This window comes from Cotesia glomerata, linkage group LG5, assembly GCF_020080835.1.
Source record: "Cotesia glomerata isolate CgM1 linkage group LG5, MPM_Cglom_v2.3, whole genome shotgun sequence".
In the NCBI taxonomy this organism is placed as follows: Eukaryota; Metazoa; Arthropoda; class Insecta; order Hymenoptera; family Braconidae; genus Cotesia; species Cotesia glomerata.
Genome location: NC_058162.1, coordinates 23,442,975 through 23,462,884, shown reverse-complemented (window position 1 = coordinate 23,462,884; position 19,910 = coordinate 23,442,975). Strand labels below are relative to the sequence as shown.

The 19,910-nt window shown below is 25.5% G+C and overlaps 1 protein-coding gene and 1 long non-coding RNA gene across 7 annotated transcripts in view; one reads left to right on the top strand and one right to left on the bottom strand.

Annotated features, from left to right (window-relative positions):
- The window catches only part of LOC123265618, a 101,232-nt gene that overhangs the window by 24,544 nt on the left and 56,778 nt on the right, over positions 1-19,910 (top strand). For 4 of the 5 annotated variants that reach the window (XM_044729413.1, XM_044729415.1, XM_044729411.1 and 1 more), the window contains exons 2-10: positions 8,627-8,682; positions 8,771-8,966; positions 14,530-14,634; positions 14,941-15,057; positions 15,247-15,494; positions 17,217-17,466; positions 17,667-17,912; positions 19,200-19,319; positions 19,451-19,584. In XM_044729413.1, the coding sequence (XP_044585348.1) occupies positions 8,627-8,682; positions 8,771-8,966; positions 14,530-14,634; positions 14,941-15,057; positions 15,247-15,494; positions 17,217-17,466; positions 17,667-17,912; positions 19,200-19,319; positions 19,451-19,584 (1,472 nt within the window). The remainder of the gene's footprint in view (positions 1-8,626; positions 8,683-8,770; positions 8,967-14,529; positions 14,635-14,940; positions 15,058-15,246; positions 15,495-17,216; positions 17,467-17,666; positions 17,913-19,199; positions 19,320-19,450; positions 19,585-19,910) is intronic. The other variant, XM_044729412.1, reaches the window with a different exon arrangement.
- LOC123265654 lies at positions 11,729-15,336 on the bottom strand. 2 transcript variants are annotated; one of them, XR_006509626.1, is made up of 5 exons: positions 14,985-15,336; positions 14,515-14,908; positions 12,373-12,595; positions 11,876-12,240; positions 11,729-11,801 (listed from the first exon to the last, which is right to left on the bottom strand). It is a non-coding gene; the product is annotated as an uncharacterized LOC123265654 (long non-coding RNA). The 2 variants fall into 2 exon arrangements; XR_006509627.1 differs by lacking the exon at positions 11,729-11,801 and having other exon boundaries at positions 11,875-12,240; positions 14,985-15,086; positions 15,166-15,336.

The window sequence follows — 19,910 nt, the reverse complement described above, 5'->3', positions numbered from 1 at the left end:
AAATTATCGTATATAAAACTAGAGGTAAAAGCGAGAGCATCATCTGTACCTCTGTTCTTCATAAAACCAAATTGCTTGTCTGATATCAAGTTATTACTAATACAAAATTCATACAATCTTACATATATTATTTTTTGAAATATTTTAGCTAAATTAGATATTAGTGATATTGGCCTGTAATTTGTTGCCAGGTGTTTATCGCCAGATTTAAGAATAGGGATAATTTCAGCTTTTTTCAGAGCATTAGGCCAGATTGCTCTACTAATACATAAATTAAAGATATATTCTAACGGTAAACTAAAGAGACATATATTTATAGAAACATATATATATAAGAAACAATTAAAGAAACATATATTTTTTTTCGGTTGAATGATTTTAATTCATAAAAAAATTATTTACTTTATCGGAGCTGGGAATCGAACCCGGTCCGCCCGCGTGCGCGTAACTTGTCACTTGTTGATAATCTTAGAAATTTTCTCACAGTTAATTAAAAAAAAATGATTGAGTTATTTTTTTTTAATACTCCTTTGCAGTTTATTAAATGTAATTGAGTAATAATAAAGGCCATTATTTATTACGCTAGTAATATTTTGTAAAACAATTTTCTGCTCACTATCATTATAATAAACTTTTAGCTCAGGTGATCTACTTTAATGACATAAAGTTTACTTTCGCTGTTATAAACGAGAAACAAGTTAACATGAATCACGGTGAATGGTCGAGATAGTGGCATTACATTTATGAAACAATTATCAGCCTTTAACTGAAATAATAAAAATAAAATGAATTAATTTTTAATATTTTTGTTGAATATAATTGATTAAAAAATAAAGAAAGTTATTTTAAATAGAAAAATATTCTTTGATAATTTTCTTCGAGAATTTGGTCGCCGGAAGCGCTCGATTACCGGATGCACGTGACGTAAAATCAAATGAACCGTCAGGATGACGATGCAGAGTGCAATAAACCATCTTGATGATAATGAAATTAATATAAATGAAACAACATGTTATGTATTGCTTATTACTATTACTGTTGCATATTTGGCCACATGCCGCTTAGTTATGTAATGCTAACATTAAAAACTTCATGATTGTCGATCGTGTTCATAGATCATCCGGCGATCGGTGATCTTCCTACGCGTGAGAGTTGCAATCCATGTCGAGGTCTCTATAGTTGTAAAAACGTCATTATTTTCATGGGCACTAATTTCATTAATATAATTAATTGATCTTTTTTCATTCCTAGAAAAAAATTGTATTTTATTGATGATAAAAGAGTGGATATAAATTAAATTATAAAAAATTTTACATACCCTGGGAAAAATATTTTTTTATTTAAATATAATTTTTTTTCAATTAGCTGGAATGTAATCAAAAATTTGTTATAAATATAGTAATTTATTCAGCAGTATTTTGATTTTTTAATAAAAAAAATAATTTTGAGACATTTAACAATTTTTTAGATTTTTATAATAATTAAATTGTAATAAAAAAAATTTAGCAAAAATATTTCACATGTAAAAATTAAAAAAAATTATAATTGTGAATTTTTTAAAATATTTTTTTCATAATAATTGATTTGTTATAAAAAAATTTCAAGAATTTTCAGTCTGCTAATTTTTGTATCATAACTGCTAAATTTTCTAAATTAAAATTTTTTCTTGATTATCAGCTAAAATATAAAAAAAACGTCAAAAATTCAGTAAATTTTCAGAATTTTCATCAGTAATTTGTAAAAAAATTAAAATAGTCTATTAATATGTACAAAAAATAATTTTTAATTAATTATTACATTTAACAACTTTAAAAAATTTATAAAACTAATGAATGTTAATTTATAAAACTAACTAATGTTAATATGAAATTTTCTTAATATCTTAAAAATTTTTATTTAATCATAAAAAAATTTTGAAAAATTACAAGTGCGAATTTTTACAAATATTTTTTTTTTATAATAATTGATGTGTTATAAAAATTTCAAAAATTTTCAGGTCTTAGCTAATTTTAGTAGCATAATTGGTCCATTTTCTAAATTAAAATATTTTTCTTGATTATTAGCATAAATATTAAAAAACAACTTGTTATAAATTCAGTATACTTTCAGAATCTTCATCAGTAATCTATTAATTAAAATAATAATTATAATACATTATAATACTTACATGATTAAATAAAACTGTTACATTTTTGTATTTGCCATTAGGCTTATTGCCTTGGCATATAAATTAAATAAATAAAAAAAAAAAAAAAAAAATAATAATCTGTAAAACATAAAAATACTCTATTAATATCTAAAAAATCTTTTTTTAAATTAATTATTACATTTAACAAGTTTAAAAAATTTATAAAACTAGTAAATGTTAATAAGAATATTTTTTAACATTTTAAAAATTTTAATTTTATCATAAAAAAAAATTTTTGAAATTCTAAGTGCGACTTTTTACAAACATTTTTTTATAATAATTAATTTATTATAAAAAATTCCAAGAATTATCAAGTGTCTACTAATTTCAGTATAATAACTGGTCCATTTTCTAAATTAAAATTTTTTTCTTGAATATTTGCATAAATATAAAAAAAAACTTGTTATAAATTTAGTAAATTTTCAGAACTTTCATCAGTAATCTGTAAAATATAAAAATAGTCTATTAATATGTACAAAAAATTATTTTTAATTAATTATTACATTTAAAAACTTTAAAAAATTCATAAATCTAATAAATTTTAATAAGAAATTTTTTTAATATCTTAAAAACTTAAATTTTATAATAAAACAATTTTCTTCTTGTTTATTAGCATAAATATAAAAAATAAAAAAAAAACGTTATAAATCCAGCAAAATTTTGAATTTTCATCAGTAATCTGTAAAATGTAAAAATAGTCTCTTAATATGTACAAAAAATTTTTTTTAATTAATTATTACATTAAACAACTTTAAAAAATTTGTAAAACAAGTAGATATTAATAAGAAATTTTTTTTTGATTTTTTTAATATCCAAAAAATTTTTCTACCTTTTTTAAAAATTTTTTCCTGAAAAAAAAAAAATAAATAAAATGAAAGTTAACTTGTTTTTATAAATTATAATGACATAATTTTAATTATTTAACAAACAAGTTGTCACTGAATAGCTAATGAGCTAAAAGTCACAATGACTGCGCTCCTAAAAATAATCATCAACAATTTATATTTTAATTATTTATTATTATTAATTCCCAAGGAGAATAACGTAATTTCTATAATTGCATCGCGTGGCCGTTAATCACCAAAAAAAGTACAATTAACCGAAAAATGTGGTGTAAATCTCAAGGAACAAAACCCACGTACGGTTTTAAATTAAAAAGCGAGTTAAACTTGTCGTTAAACTTTAACAGCCGCCTACGCGGGACTTTTACGGATAACTTGCAACAGAGTATAAAAAAGCAAGTACTTTAAATTCTTCGAATCAAATATACACATACATATAAAGTACTTACACCTGAGTATAAATAAAAATGCTAAGCATGCGCTAAGTAGAAAGGATGCTTATAATTAATATAAAAGTAAATTATCATATGAGCGCATCCGCGTTTGATAATATTTCAATACCTGCACAATAATTTTATTATTTTAATTGTAATATAAAATATAAAATATAAATTTAAATAATAAATATCTAACGTTAAGAAGCTAATTATTTTAATAATTGTAATAATAAAAAGTAATATAATAAAGAGACTTTACTTCCTTATTCCCAACCTCAGCATCGAGGAATCCAACAGCCAGACGACCCTGACTCTCACTCGTTAGTCTTATCGCGGTAATTCCCGTGGTAATTTGTCGCCTCGACCTGTTGCTGTCCTCTGGTTACGTTAGGCCTCCAGAGTGTTGAGAATGACAGCTACAACTAATAAACATATGTCTAAGTCGAGATATACCTATGTAATTTCTGCAGTTAGGATTATATCGCCGTAAAAAATACAGATGATGTCCTTTGTTTATGCCTCGTGTACTTAGTAATAAACTAATTGCCTCCGTTTCGCAATTAACGGTCCCAGTGGGGACACTGAGGTCATTATCCTTACATCATCTATTAATTATATAAGTTCATTGCTCATTGCTTTCGGAGATTAGATTTGTAATAGATGTCCTTGGATTTTTAATTTTTTAGTTCCTGCTAAAAAGATTTAAGATTAGTTTTTTTTTTGTAATTGTAATTAGATTCTAGAGTTAACAATACGTGATTTTTTTTAGAGGATGTCAATTGTAAAGTACTGATAAATTAATTTAAATTTAACTAGTGAAATTACGTTTGAGCTACAGGTTATGGGCCGGGACAGAAGTTCAAATTTAAAATCAAAAATTTTGGATAATTTATAAGAGATATGGAAGATTGGTAGAAACCTTTTTTATAGCGAATTAAATCTTCTTAATTAAAATAGATGGAATAAAAATAAGTGTGAAGTTAACTAAGTATCGAATTATCGCAAAAATGTGGTCCCCAATTCCTTATTGGTTGAAAAATTAAAGCAGTTTAAATTCCTAGTTTTCTATAAAAAAGAATTCTTATGTTTTTTTCATATCATCAATTTTCAATCCAAGATTTTGATTTTTAATTTTAACTATAAAAAGTTATATTTGACGTTTCATCTTAAATATTGGATAAAATATGAGAGATACAAGAAGTTATGGGCCCAGATTTTCGAATAACAATTATTGAACATACAGCTTTCGTAGATTAGATTTGTAATAGATGCCCTTGGATTTTTAATTTTTTAGTTCCTGCTGAAAAGATTTAAGATTAGATTTTTTCTTTTTCGTAATTGTAATTAGGTTCTACAGTTAACAATACGTGATTTTTTTAGAGGATGTCAATTGTAAAGTACTGATAAATAAATTTAGATTAAACTAGTGAAATTATGTTTTATCTACAGGTTATGGGCCGGGACAGTTTTAGAATTAAAATTGAAAATTTTAGGTGAAATATTAGATACGGAAAAATTGATAAGGATCTTTTCTTGTAGTGAATTAAATTTTCTATAAAAAAGATTTTTGATATCTTCAATTTTTAATCAAAAATTTTGATTTTAAATTTTAACAAAGGTAAAAGCCCTAATTATTGACACTATAAGAGATAAAGTTATGATTTCATTTTTTTTAAGCAATCAAATATCAATATAATTTAATTTTGTTTATGGTAATGTCTCAAGTAATGTTTTTACTAATCAATTTCTTTTTTTAAAATGATAATCACTGATATTTACTAATTAATTTTAAATAATTAAATAGATTATCCGGATACACCAATTATTGACAGGTTAAAAAACTGATTGATCTAATTATTGACATACCTTAGTCCCAATTATTGACACCTATACTGCGCATGCTTAGAATCATCTGCTTATTCTTATTTATCGAAACTTAATTAAATATTAAGTAATCAATATTATTAAAGTTTATTAACAATAATTTCCATAAATGATTAATTACTATTAAAAATATAAAAATTAATTTAAAACGTTTCATCTTAAAGAGACATAAAAAATTGATAAAAACGAATTAAATTCTTTAAAAAAAAGATCTCTTATGTTTTATGATCCTTATCTTCAATATTCAACCCAATATTTTATTTTTTTACAAAACTAAAACATTAAATTCTCATTAATGTAAAAAAGCTAATTAAGTTTTCATTTACTTAAGTAAGAAAATAAATAAAATGATAATTAATACATTTCAAAGATTAAATACCCCGAAAAGGAAGTAATTTCGCAGGTGCAAGAGTTTATGTCTTCACTCTTGACTGGTAATTTTCTAGGCAATAAAAGGGCTCAAAAAGAAGGTAAGCAACGAATAAATACCCAGCCCGTACCCGGGAAAATCGGTACAGGTGCATCCCAGTGGCTACCGTTTTATTATTTCCTGTTTAGAGCGAGTCTTTATTTTTCCTATAGCCGGTAGCAGCTTCTTCATCTCAATTTCCCTCTCTAATCTTAATCTTCCATCTCTTACTCATCTTCACTGTCTTCATAGTTATTTTTTACGTTGACTTAATATCCGGTGAATTATAAACGGCTTTATTCATGTATTATACCCGGCTAATTCCCGTGATTCTAACATTCGTTATCACATTCTTAGCGTGTATTATTATGATTATTATTGTTATTATTATTATTACTATCTTAAAACCAAGCGAAGCTGAATATTTACTTCATACAGGTGTAAAGACGTCAGACGTACTATACCTACCGCACATAGCGGTACGTGAATAATAAAATAATCCGTAATCCGTAATAATAAACGAAATATGTATAATCGTCTATAATAGTCACATAGTCACACTCTATGAGTAATTACCTCCCATTAGATGAGTCGGTAATACGGAATTACAACCAAATATCGCGATAACTTATACTAAACAGTTTATCTTTATTTTCATGATTTATTATTTAATTTTTTTTATCATTTGTTTATAAACAATTAAATCCAATTAGACAAGTTGAATATTGTTTAATCTTTAAGAAGTTTAATAATGTTTTTAAGTTTTTTTTTATCTTATCTCTACATGTGTAGTGATAAAAATTAAGCCCTAATTAAATTTTAATTGCGCACCAGTTTTCTGCGAAAATATTCGACTATTTTTAGTGATGATTTTTTTAAAACTCTGACGCACAATTTTTTAGTTAATTTTGTGATGTAATGTGGTACTTATTGTTATTATTTAACAAAATGTGGTGATATAGAGACACTTCTTTAATGGACATGGAAAAATTACAATGTCAAGGTCTCTAGACATTCATTTCTAATACCGTAATCGTATTGTAATTTATTTTAATTTTGAAGTATTTATTCTGAGTTATTGATTACGGATTACTATTTAGATTCATTCACGAAAATTTTTAGTTTTCTACTTTTTTATTTTTTTAAGCTGTACTAAATAAAATTATAAAATAATCTATATTATTAAGAGAATAAGAAAAATTTTGTGCCCAGGATAATCATATGATAAAATCGTTTTTTTTTAGTGAAATTTAGAGTCATTGCTAAGGTCTTGATTTAAATTTGTGCCTTTTCAAAGTTTGATATCATTCTCACCTAGAGTCAATTTATTATCAGTATTTAGGCTGCATTTGAAAATTCTCTATTTCTAGATACATAATTAAGAAATGACCTCATATCTCGTGAACTATTGACATTTTTATAGATATAAGCTCATCCCGATGTTACACTCATCGAGACCTTTCATTTGAGTACCCACATCAATTTTTCATATATTTCATATATTTATATATTTCACAAATACCATATATATAAAATATATAAAAAAAGCCATGTGGGTATTTAAATTAAAGGTCTCGATGAGTGTAACATCGAAATGAGTTTATATCTTAAAAAATGTCAATAATTAAGAAATGACCTTGTATTTTGTGAACTATTGACATTTTTAAAGGTATAAACTCATCCCGATGTTACACTCATCGAGACCTTTCATTTGAGTACCCACATTAATTTTTCATATATTTATATACATTACATATATGTATATATGAAAAATATGTATATATATGAAAATGCATGTGGGTACTCAAATGAAAGCTCTTGATGAGTATAACATCGAGATGAGCTTATATTTTTAAAAACAGCAATAGTTAAGAAAGTACAGTGCAATTTAACAAAAGTCATTATTTCATAAAGTAAAATTTTATTTATTTATAGTCCACAAGTCATGACAGTCACATAGTGACTGCAAGGTCGCTAGAATTTTCTAATACTTTATGTTTACTCACTTGATTTAGTATAAAATTTTTTCTCATCGTATTTAAAACAATTCTAAATTTTACAGAAAAAGAAATTATAAAAACTTAGAGTATAAAATTAAATTTTATTACTCAAGTTTATTGGTCAATAATTCTTCTTAAAATATTCTTCTTCGGTTGTCAATCTGGTTCTGGGATAAGAAAATATTTTTTAACTTGTTTTAAATGATTAAAAATTCGAAAAATATATACTAATGCATAAATATTTATTTAAAAAACTCCAAAATTTATTGTAAATATAAAAAAAAATATTATTATTATTATACTGCTGTATGAATTTACTTAAATAATTTGCATGTTTAAAAAAAAAAAACTCTGAAAGAGAAACTCTCAACTATTTACTCGGTCTTTTTATATTTAAATATTTAAAAAGTGAAAATTTAAATTAGTAAAACTTCAATATAATATTTATGATAATTTTAAAAATAATACCTGGAGAACTTTGTTTGCCGTTCGGAAGTTATTTGACTTTATAAATAAAGTTTATAGAAAAAATATAAAATAAAAATAAAATTCCGATTCTCCGAGAAAAATACGTAGGATAAAGCTATTGAACTATATTTAATGGTCATAAAAATGTTTATCTTATTCTCAAGTATTTTTTTTTCTCGAATCTTGCTTACGCATCTGTGAAAATCACTAGACCCGAAAGTTTCAATTTTATCCAGGATGTTGATGTTAAATATTTTCATTACAAAACTCAAGATATATTTAATATTAATATTACTTATATTAATATTAATGTCTATAATAATATTAATAATAATAATAATAATAATAATAATAATAATAATAAGTTAATTAATTGATAATATTATTTATGATTTCAGCGAAGATGAAACATCTTTGGCCGTTGGTGGTGTACATAATATTATCAATATGTCCCGTAAGTATAAATAGTATATAAATAACATAAATAATTATTTTTTTTTAATTAATAAATTATTAAATAAATTTTCTTGAATTTATTTCAGGCCGACTCCGTGAGAGGAGTTGGACGAGGACCAAAGAGAGAAGTATTTTTTCTAAATTTAGAAGACGGTTACTTCGGCTGTCAAGTAAACGCCTCGACAGATGTACTCCAATTATTGGAACTCTCGAGACTTTGCGATGGAAAAAACGATTGTTACGAAGGGGCCGACGAAGCTCGACAAATACTCAAATGTTCAGGTAAGACTGCTTATATTTTCTTTATAAATTAATTTCATTAGACATTATCATTCATAATTATATATGAAGACAACACTTGCTCAAACTAAAAGAAGAAAATAACTTAAAATTAAATAAAATCTTCCAAGATTTATAATTTCAACAATTGAGTATAAAAAATTCACTCAGTCTTCTATTATAATTTACAAGAGGTTATGGGCCCAGACTTGGCTATAATAATTATTGAACATACAGCTTCCGTAAATTAGATTTGTAATAAATGTCCTTGGATTTTTAATTTTTTAGTTCCTGCTGAAAAGATTTAAGATTAGATTTTTTTCATCGTAATTGTAATTGGGTTCTACAGTTAACGATACGTGATTTTTTTAGATGTCAATTATAAAGTACTGATAAATAAATTTTAATTTAACTATTAATATTCAGAGTTAAAATTGATAATTTTGGATAAAATATAAGAGATGCGGAAAAATTGATTAGAACCTTTTTCGTAGCGAATTAAATTTTCTATAAAAAAGTATTTTATTTATTTGTAAAGAAACGCCCTCGGCAATTTATAACAATATGTTACATTTTCATGTGTAGAATGTTTAGTAATAATGATTTTATACAATACATAGCATTTTTAAAGAGAAGATAAATTTAAAAAATTTAAAGAATTTAAAAATTTTTTTGAATTTGAAAGAAAAAATTTGAAAGAAAAGAAAAACAAAACAAGAAAAAAAAATTTTAGTAATTGATAATTCATAGAATATAATATATAATATATCTGATAGTTTATAATCACTATTTGTAAACCTGGAATGTTATTATTTTAGAATCACCCTTTTTGCTTTACTTTTTATTTTATCTGCTAGTCCTCCAAAAATGTATTCTTATGTTTTTTTTTCAAATCTTGAATTTTTAATCGAAAATTTTGATTTTTAATTTTAACTATTATTATTTTGACTATAAAAAGTTATATTTGACGTTTCATCTTAAATATTGGATAAAATATGAGAGATACAAGAAGTGATGGGCCCAAACTTTCCTATAACAATTATTAAGGAGATCCACGCGAAGTAGTCAAGTTTTTAAAACTTTCTGAAAATTTGTAGATTTAATCTACATAGCCTAATAATCAGTAAAAAAATTAAAATAAAGTAGGTTTCCGGGATATTTAATGAAATAATTAGGTTTGAAAATTGTAATTTTTACATGTAGTTAAATGGAGATTTCACCAGCCGTGTATTTGGTTAAGAATTTAATGCAATTAACGATTTAAAAAAAAATTTTTTTTCCATCGAATTTGATAGAAAATTTAACAAGCTTTCGATTAAAACAATAAAAAAAGTAGGTTTCCGAACGTTTTACGGAGATATTTTATATTTTTTCTGAAAAATCACAAGGAACTTCTGTTCTTTAAATTCTTGTATTTGACTTGGCAACACCACTTGCGCAGTTATCTGGCGCATAAATAATCGCGGTTTTTTAAATGCTAGAAAATCTTAGTCATTTTAGTTAGACAGTAAACATATTTTTTTTAATAAAGTAAGTTAAAAATACAAAGATACTTACAATTAAAAGTTGGAAATCATTTAATCGATGAGTAAGGAATATAATTTAATTAACAGGATTATATAAATAAAATTATATATTTCTTTATAAAAAAATATACATTTGTACGCAATTAAATGCAAAAAATATTTGATAAACCAAACTGTTTTTCACTCTGAATATTTTTAAGAGATAAGGGAATGTCACATTTAAAACACCACAATTCTTTGGCAAGTGTACTTATTTCATCTATTCTTCGACCCCAATCCGTCGAATTTTGTTCGTGAACTTTAGATTTATTATATAGTGCCTCGTATGTTATTTTTTTAGTAGTTTTAATAAAACGTGTAGAAAATTTTCCAAAATGCGCTCGCAAATTATGCCGGTTTATCTGAGACATGTTTACAAATAAATAAATTTCAAGGTTAGGGAACTGTTGCGGTGTTGTCAAGTTTTTACCGGTAATTCAAAGTGCTATATTTTTTTTAGTCAATTAAATAATTATTAAATGTTAATAATTATTTAATGCGTAAATTTTTCGGAAATTTCCTCAAAAATGTTATTAATTAATTTAAAAATTAATTTTAAGATGCATAACAAAAGTATTTCTACGCATTATTTTTTTTAGACATTCTTTACACTAGCAGGGTACTTGGATTTCCTTAAACATACAGCTTTCGTAGATTAGATTTGTAATATCCTTGGATTTTTAATTTTTTAGTTTCTACTAATAAGATTTAAGATTAGATTTTTTTTTTTCGTAATTTTACTTAGATTCTACTCAATTGTACAGTACAGATAAATAAATTTAAATTACAATTTTAAAATTACGTTTGACTTACAGGTTATGGGCCGGGACAGTTTCAGAGTTAAAATTGAAAATTTTGGATAAAATATAAGAGATACGGAAAAATGAATTGGAACCTTTCTCGTAGCGAATTAAATTTTCTATTAAAAAAGTAATCTTATATTTTTTTCATATCTTCAATTTTTAATCCAAAATTTTGATTTTTAATTTTAATTATCATTATTTTTACTATAAAAAGTTATATTTGACGTTTCATATTAAATATTGAATAAAATATGAGAGATATAGAAAAATTGATTAGAACCTTTTTTGTAGCGAATTAAATTTTCTATAAAAAAATATTCTTATGTTTTTTCCATATCTTCAATTTTTTATCCAAAATTTTTAGTTTAAATTTTAACTATTATTTTGATTAGAAAAAGTAATATTTTACGTTTCATCTTAAATATTGAATAAAATATGAGAGACACAAAAGGTTATGGGCCTAGACTTTCCTATAAAAATTATTGAACATATATCTAAATTTTTTGTCCCTATCAATGAAAAGAGTAAAAACTGGATTTCTGACCTTCTGTTACAAGCTTTTCTTGTTATTATTCATCAAGTATTGTGAAGACATCTGGATGCAGTCCGCAACTAAATTCTTCGAAGACATAAGTATTTCCTATTACAATTGAATAAATTTTTCCAATGTCCAAATTTGTTTGAAATTATGGAAGATGTTTCTTGATATTCCAACTTCTTAGATTACATTAGTACATACCCATCAGGATGATAAGTGGAGGATAATGATGATGATACCCATCCCATGAGCCATCAGCATCAGATTTTCCAATGTATCTAGGGAATTGATTTGGTAGCTTGACCCATCGGAGCACGATTGTCGTGATTGCCCAGAGTAACATTACGCCGGTCATGAGAACGTCATAAACTCTGCAAAAAATGAGTGTAGTTAGATTTCAAGTAGTTGTCAGAATAACTATAAAGAAATATTGTTAAAACTATTTATTTTTATAAAAGAAGATATAGTAAAATAAAAATAGCAGAGACGCGTTGATTTCCTACCTGTGAGTTCTCAGGTATTCTGTAATTCAGTAATTCAGTAATTCTTATTCTGCAAGTCGTACCCATGTACTCATGTTGGTAGTCTTCCGCGTGGGCAAAGGCGTTACCGTTATGATCCGACGCTCGTCACGCAGTTTGTGATCGTCCAGTCACGCACACATCTCTTAGCTCATGAAACAACTTCATTCCTCTTTACGTCAAGAGTTTACTTGATTCTTTAATTCTAAAAAATAACAATATAGTTCTACTGAAGAAATTTATCATCTTCATAGCATTAAAAAAAATATATATTACATGCTTCTACATTATTAAGAGAATAAGCATAATTTAGTGGCAAGTTAATTTATAAGATAAAATGGGCTTTTATGGTAAAATTTAATCATTGGAAAAGTGTTGACTTGAATTTATGCCTTTTCAAGGTTTCATATCATTCTCACCAATAGTCAATTTATAATGATAAGTATTTACGCTGCTTTCAAAAATACTCTCTCTAGATAGATAATTAAGAAATGACCTTGTATTTTGTGAACTATTGATATTTTTAAAGATATAAGCTCAGCCCGATGTTACACTCATCAAGACCTTTCATTTGAATACCCACATTAATTTTTCATATATTTTATAGATTTATATATTTCACAAATACTATAAATATAAAATATACGAAAAATGCCATGTGGGTACTCAAATAAAAGGTCTCATTGAGTGTAACATCGAAATGGGCTTACATCTTTAAAAATATCAATAATTAAGATATGACTCTGTATCTGGTGAACTATTGATATTTTTAAAGATATAAGCTCATTCCGATGTTACACTCATCGAGGCCTTTCATTTGAGTACCCACATAAATTTTTCATATATTTTATATATTTATATATTTCACAAATACCATATATATATAAAATGTATAAAAAATGCCATGTGGGTACTCAAATAAAAGGTCTCGATGAGTGTAACATCGAAATGAGCTTACATCTTTAAATATATCAATAATTAAGAAATGACCACATCAATTTTTCATATATTTCATATATTTATATAATATATATTATATATATGTACATATGAAAAATATATCAAAAATGCATGTGGGTACTCAAATGAAAGCTCTTGAGTGTAATATCGGGATGAGCTTATATCTTTAAAATACATACTATATATATATATATAGCAGTATATATATAGCATATATATATATATAGCAGCATATATATATATATATATATATATATATATATATATATATATATATATATATATATATGTATATGTGAAAAATATATCATTTGACATTTTTAAAGACCTAAGCTCATCCCGACCTAAGCTCATCCTAAAATTGTCATGAAATCGTCATAAATTTGTACTAATATTGTTATATAAGTATCCTAAAATTCATAAAAGTATCTTAAAATTCATAAAAGTGTCCTAAAATTATCAAAAAAGTGTCCTGAAATTGTCATAAAAGTGTCCTGAAATTGTCATAAATTTGTCAAAAAATGTCTTAAATTGTGTCACGTTTAGGATCCTAAGTTTATGACAATTTTAGGACAAATCTTTTTTACACGGGAGTGATTTAAGTTGATTTTTCGTATTTATAAATAAATATTATCACTTTTTTAAACAGTTCGATGTTTGAGGTCTGATAACTCCGAAATGGTTCTCCGTACGCATATTTTCATTCAAACAATTTTTGTAGATCCTTAAATTTCCTACATGAATATGTATCAATCATAGCTATAAAATGTTTCGTTGTTGACTAGCAAAATTCAAAAGTAAAAAAAAAATTTTTTCCATGTTATTTAAATGGAAATAAAAAATTAATTACAGACACCTCTATACATTAATATTAAGGGCTGAGATTTTCACAATGTCTTTGATTAGGGATACTCTGAAGAATTTTCAATGTTCTTCGAAAAAAAAAAAATAGTGTATTTTTTTGAAACACTCTAATATGTATATATCAAAAATGCATGTGGGTACTCAAATAAAAGGTCTTGATTCTTGTAACATCAGGATGAGCTTATATCTTTAAAAACATCAATAGTTAAAAAAGTACAGTGCTATTTAACAAAAATCATTATTTAATAAAGCACAATTTTATTGCTAGTTAATATTAAAATATAAAATATACAAATTTACCTAATTTAATTTCAGATGATTGTACTAAAGAGGACGGTACAAAATGTCAGAACGGAGTTTGTCTTGACTCAGTTTGTCATTGCAATGACGGTTTCGGCGGATGTAATTGTCAAGTGCCAGGTAATAATAATTCTCTTCCTTATTACTATTACTTTAGCTATTTTTATTATTTTATACCACAAAAAGACCTATACGCTGACTTAGACCGATGAGCACTTAGAATCCGTTGTGAAGGATCGTAAAATAGTATATAGCTCTTAGATTGAGACTTGGATTTGGAATTCCAGTTGTTAAATCCTACCATCAATCTAAATGCTGACTGTCTTATCGGACATGTTTTAAATAACTAAATAACAGCAATTCCGGTTTCCCATTTATTTAATGTCCATCCAGTCTGTAAAATAAAAAATAAAAAACTTATTACAGATGAGAACGAGTGTAAATACAGGCCCTGTGATATTTTTGCTCACTGTACGAATACTCTTGGTGGTTTCCACTGCTCTTGTTACCCCGGTTACCGGGGAGATGGCTTCACCTGCGAAGGTAAGTGCTTGCAGTTAAAAGTAACAGACCTAGATATAAATATAAAATCATTCTTCCTTATTGTTTTGTTCAGTTATAATTTATAAGTTATAACTTATAAGTTATTACTCGGGCAAGCACTCCTTTTGATTCGATTTTATTGCACAATGAACAGTGTAATCTAATGATTTAACGGTTCCATGATTTTAGACATAAACGAATGCGAAGATCCGACGCTCGCGTCCCGATGCGTCGCTAATGCCGAGTGCTGCAATTTGCCGGCTAATTTTCTCTGCAAATGCAAGCCCGGGTACAGAGGCGATGGTGAGGTACACTGCGAGGATATTGATGAGTGTCAACTTCCACACTCTTGTGGAGAAAATTCACTTTGTCATAATGTACCTGGTAATTTTACGTGCACATGTCCGCAAGGTTTTACGGGGAATCCCTACGAAAATGTTAGTAATTTTTTTTATTTAGGTTTTATTGCTGTTACTATTAAAAAAAAAAAAAAAAAAAAAAAAAAAATTAAATTAAATCTTAGGAAATTTATTAATTTATTAAAAAAAATTTTTTCTTTAATTTCAATGAGTATTGATTAAGCATGAAAAATTTTTGCACAGAACAAATTTTAAGTAATATTGAATTGAACAATTTTAAAAATTTTTATAACAATTAATTTACAATAAAAAAAAAATTTAGCATGGAAATTCAACATGTAAAAATTTTAAAAAAAATTATAAGAGCGAATTTAAAACAATAGTTTTTTTTTTATAGTACACTGAAAAAAAAAATTAACTTGAATCACGAGAAAAATTCTTAAACTAAGAAAATAATTTTGAAGAATTTTATCGTCTTGAATTAAGACGAAAAATTCTTAAATCAAATAAAATTTACTCAAACCAAGAAAAATTTCTTAATTTAAGAATTTTTCTACTCAAAGAAGATGAATTTCTTCAAAATTATTTACTTGATATAAGTAAATTTTTTTTCTGTGTAATTAATTAGTTACAAAAATTTTAAAAATTGTAAAATGTCTGCTAATTATAGTATTATTTATTTAAATGACATTGAAGTTGACATTAAAATTTTTTCTATAATTTTATAGGAAAGGAAATTATTATGAAAAAAATTTATAATACTAAAGTTAGCCGACACTGTTAATTTTTATAGTTTTTTTTAATTATTAAATTACAACTAAATAATATTTTTAAAAAATTGCACTTATATTTTTTAAAGTTTTTTAAAAATGAATTTTTTTTTATTTTTTTGTAATAATTTTTTTGATAAAAAAATTTTTAGAATTTTTTGTTGAAAAAATTATTACCAAAAAAATGTTTACTTATAAAAAACATAAAAAACTGTAAGTGCAATTTTAGAAAAATATTTTTTTGTTCTAATTTAATTATTAAAAAAAAATCAAAAAATTAAAAACGTCGGCTAACTTTAGTATTATTAATTTTCATCTAATAACGTTACGAATAGTTTGTTTCCTAGTGTATATTTATGCAAATTAAATTAACCGACATCTAAAAAAATTTTAAAAATTTTTTTATTAAAAAATTTATTTAAAAAAAATAAGAAAAACAAATTTAATTTGTAAAATATTTGAAAAACTACACGCGCAATTTTTAAAAAATATTTTGTAGTTCCAATTAAATGATTAAAAAAAATCAAAAAATTGAAAACGTCGGCTAACTTCTGTATCATTGTATATTTTTATATTTTTCATCTAAATTATACTTGTGAATCTGATAATTTTTTAAATAAATAAATTATAATAAGAAAAATTTATGAAAATAAAGTTAGCCGACATCTAAAAATTATAAAAATTTTCTTTATTAAAAAAATATTGCAAAAAAATTTTTCATTCATTAAAAACTTCAATAACTGTAAGTGCAATTTTTAAAAATATTTTTTGGTTCTAATTCAATAAATCAAGCAAAATCAAAAAATCAAAAATGTCGACTAACTTTATTAATAAGAAAAATTTCTTCTTTAGAAGCTTTAAAAAATTATAGCAATTTTTTAAAAATAATTTTATAAACCTGGTATATTTTTAATGAAAAATAAAATTTTCGTCTGCTAATTTCAGTGAAGTTAAAAAAAAAAAAACAGCAATAGAACCTCTCCAAAAATTGCAAATTTAAAACAAAAATAAATAATATAAAAATTTCCAGTGTTACGACATAAATGAGTGCGATAATCCAGGAAGTTGCGGGCATAATGCCCGCTGCATTAATTTACCGGGTGGCTATCGGTGCGAGTGTCCAGAAGGATTTGAAGGGAATCCAGAGGATCACTGCCACGACGTTGACGAGTGTGTTCGAAGTCCATGTGGTCGATCAGCCTTGTGTACGAACGTCGACGGGGGTTTCAAGTGTCACTGTCCTGATGGCATGGACGGTGATCCATTCACTGGTTGCAACGGTAATAATATAATGATTACAATCAATCGCATTTAATGATTATTCGGGCTGGTTGTCAATTTAAAATTTGTCAGGGTTAATTACATGCATTTAACCTAGCTGTACTTACTATATGCCATTCAAAACCGTTGATAAATTTAATGCTTTTTTACAAGCTTTAATTAACGTAACAAATGTTTCTTACTTGCATTAACTAAACAGATATCAACGAGTGCGAGTCGAACGACTTGTGCGGCAAGGACTCGAGCTGTGTAAACACTCCTGGAGGATTTGAGTGCCAATGTCTTCCTGGATATCAAAGAGATCCAATTCTAGGTTGCACTGATATTAATGAGTGCCTGCGTGACAATGCTTGTGCACCCAACGCAAAGTGTATTAATATTTATGGATCGTATACATGTTTGTGCCCTCAAGGTTTCACGGGACACGGACTCATTTTATGCGAGAGTCAGTAACATCATTATTATCATTTATCATTATCGTTATCATAATTATACACGTAAAAAAAATTTACTTGGATAAAGTACCCAGTAGTTGAACAAGTTTCAAAGTAAAACGTATTGGACCCTACTTTTAATAGATAAAGAAGTAATTATTAGTTCAAATTAGTGATTTTCATGAAAATACAAACAATTTTGAATTGATTGAAGCGCAAAATAGCAAAAATAATTCAATATTTATATTTTGACGTTTTAAGATAAACTATGAAAGGAGTAGTAGTTATGAACAATCAATTCTGACAAGCCGCAGTAGTTGAACACTCCGGGAGCAGTAGTTGGACTAATAAAATATATAGCAATAGGCACAGCAAAATTTTTCAACGTTTTATGGAAATATTAAAAGAATTATAACATTTTATTGATTAATATTGAAAATAATACTATGAATATTTAATATATTCATTTAAAAATGAGAAATATTTGTATTTAATTTTTTAATTACATTTTTTATGAATGACAAAGTAAATTTTCAATTATAAATCAAAAAAACTCAATTCAAAACGTTCAATAATTTTTAACTACACTAATTTTTAGCTATAAAACTTATTTAATTTGCAGTAATTAATACAAATCACAATGCTGATCACTAGTCTATAAACCTATTAGAAGTTAGAGTGCTGTTAAAATTATACGGTCCCAGCTTGTTCAAGTTCTGGGTACCGCTTTGAAAATTTGGAGGTATAGTTAGACGCTAACATTTAATATAAAAATTATAGTTTGTCTTTGCAAAAAATATGTATTATTTAGAAAAGACTATTTCATTGGGTGGTTCAATTTTTTTACTTAAAATGATGAGATACCGTTTTTTTTTTTACTGATTGTTCGGTTTACTCAGTACCTTTTTCATGAAAAAAATAGCATCTATCGGCTATTCTCGACATGTAAACTTTTAAGTTAACAAAAATTTGATTGTTTTGATTTATAATTGAAAAACCCTACAGAAATCAATTACTGTATCATTGAATAATTATAACATGCGCATATTACTTATAATAAATATCCGGATTTTGTATTCTAACAATTCGAAAAGTCTGTTCAAGTACTGGGTACTTTACTAAGAAATTTTTCTTGGTTTAAGAATTTTTCTCTTGATTCAAGTTAATTTTTTTTTTTTAGTGTATAAAACTAAACTTATTTTAGCGATTCTAATTATCATTAAACAATAAAAATAATAATAAATACGCTGGCATAACTAATTGATCATAATTAACCATTTGTGTGTGGTGTGTAACAGATGTTAATGAATGCGAGAAAAATCCCTGCGGCGATAATTCCGAGTGTGTGGATACACTTGGAAGCTACCTGTGCCGATGCAACCAGGATTACACCGGCGACCCTTTCAAAGGCTGCACTGGTTAGCTAAACTAATCATAATCACTTTAATCTTTAATTTTATGTTCTTACCACTTATAATTATTTTTCTTTGCTATTTAGCTGAGTGTCTCTTCATAATTATTGTAAACTTATTATTTTATTGATATTTAGATATCGATGAGTGTAATGGACCAACGAATCCATGTGGAGTTAATGCAGTCTGCAGGAATTCCGTTCCTGGGTTCACTTGCGAGTGTCCTCCTGGATACAGCGCCAATCCTAGTCCTTCAGTTGCTTGCGATCAGGTTACTTTTATTATTTACTTATTTTTTATTAATGATACTCAAGTCAAAAGACGTTTAAAAATTTTTTTTGAACTTTTAAACAAATAAAATAAAAATTAATGATTTCTTAAAATTCTTTCGAGTAATTTTTTTTCTAATTTTATTTGTTAAAAAAAAATCATGAAAATTTTCAAATTTTTTATTATTTTAGTACAAAATATAATATGACAACTATTTTATAATTTTTAGGACTTTTTTTAAATAAATAAAGGTAAAAATAATTTATTAAAAAAAATCTATGTGAAGAAATTGTAAAAAGCCATAAATGCAATTTTTTTGAATAATTT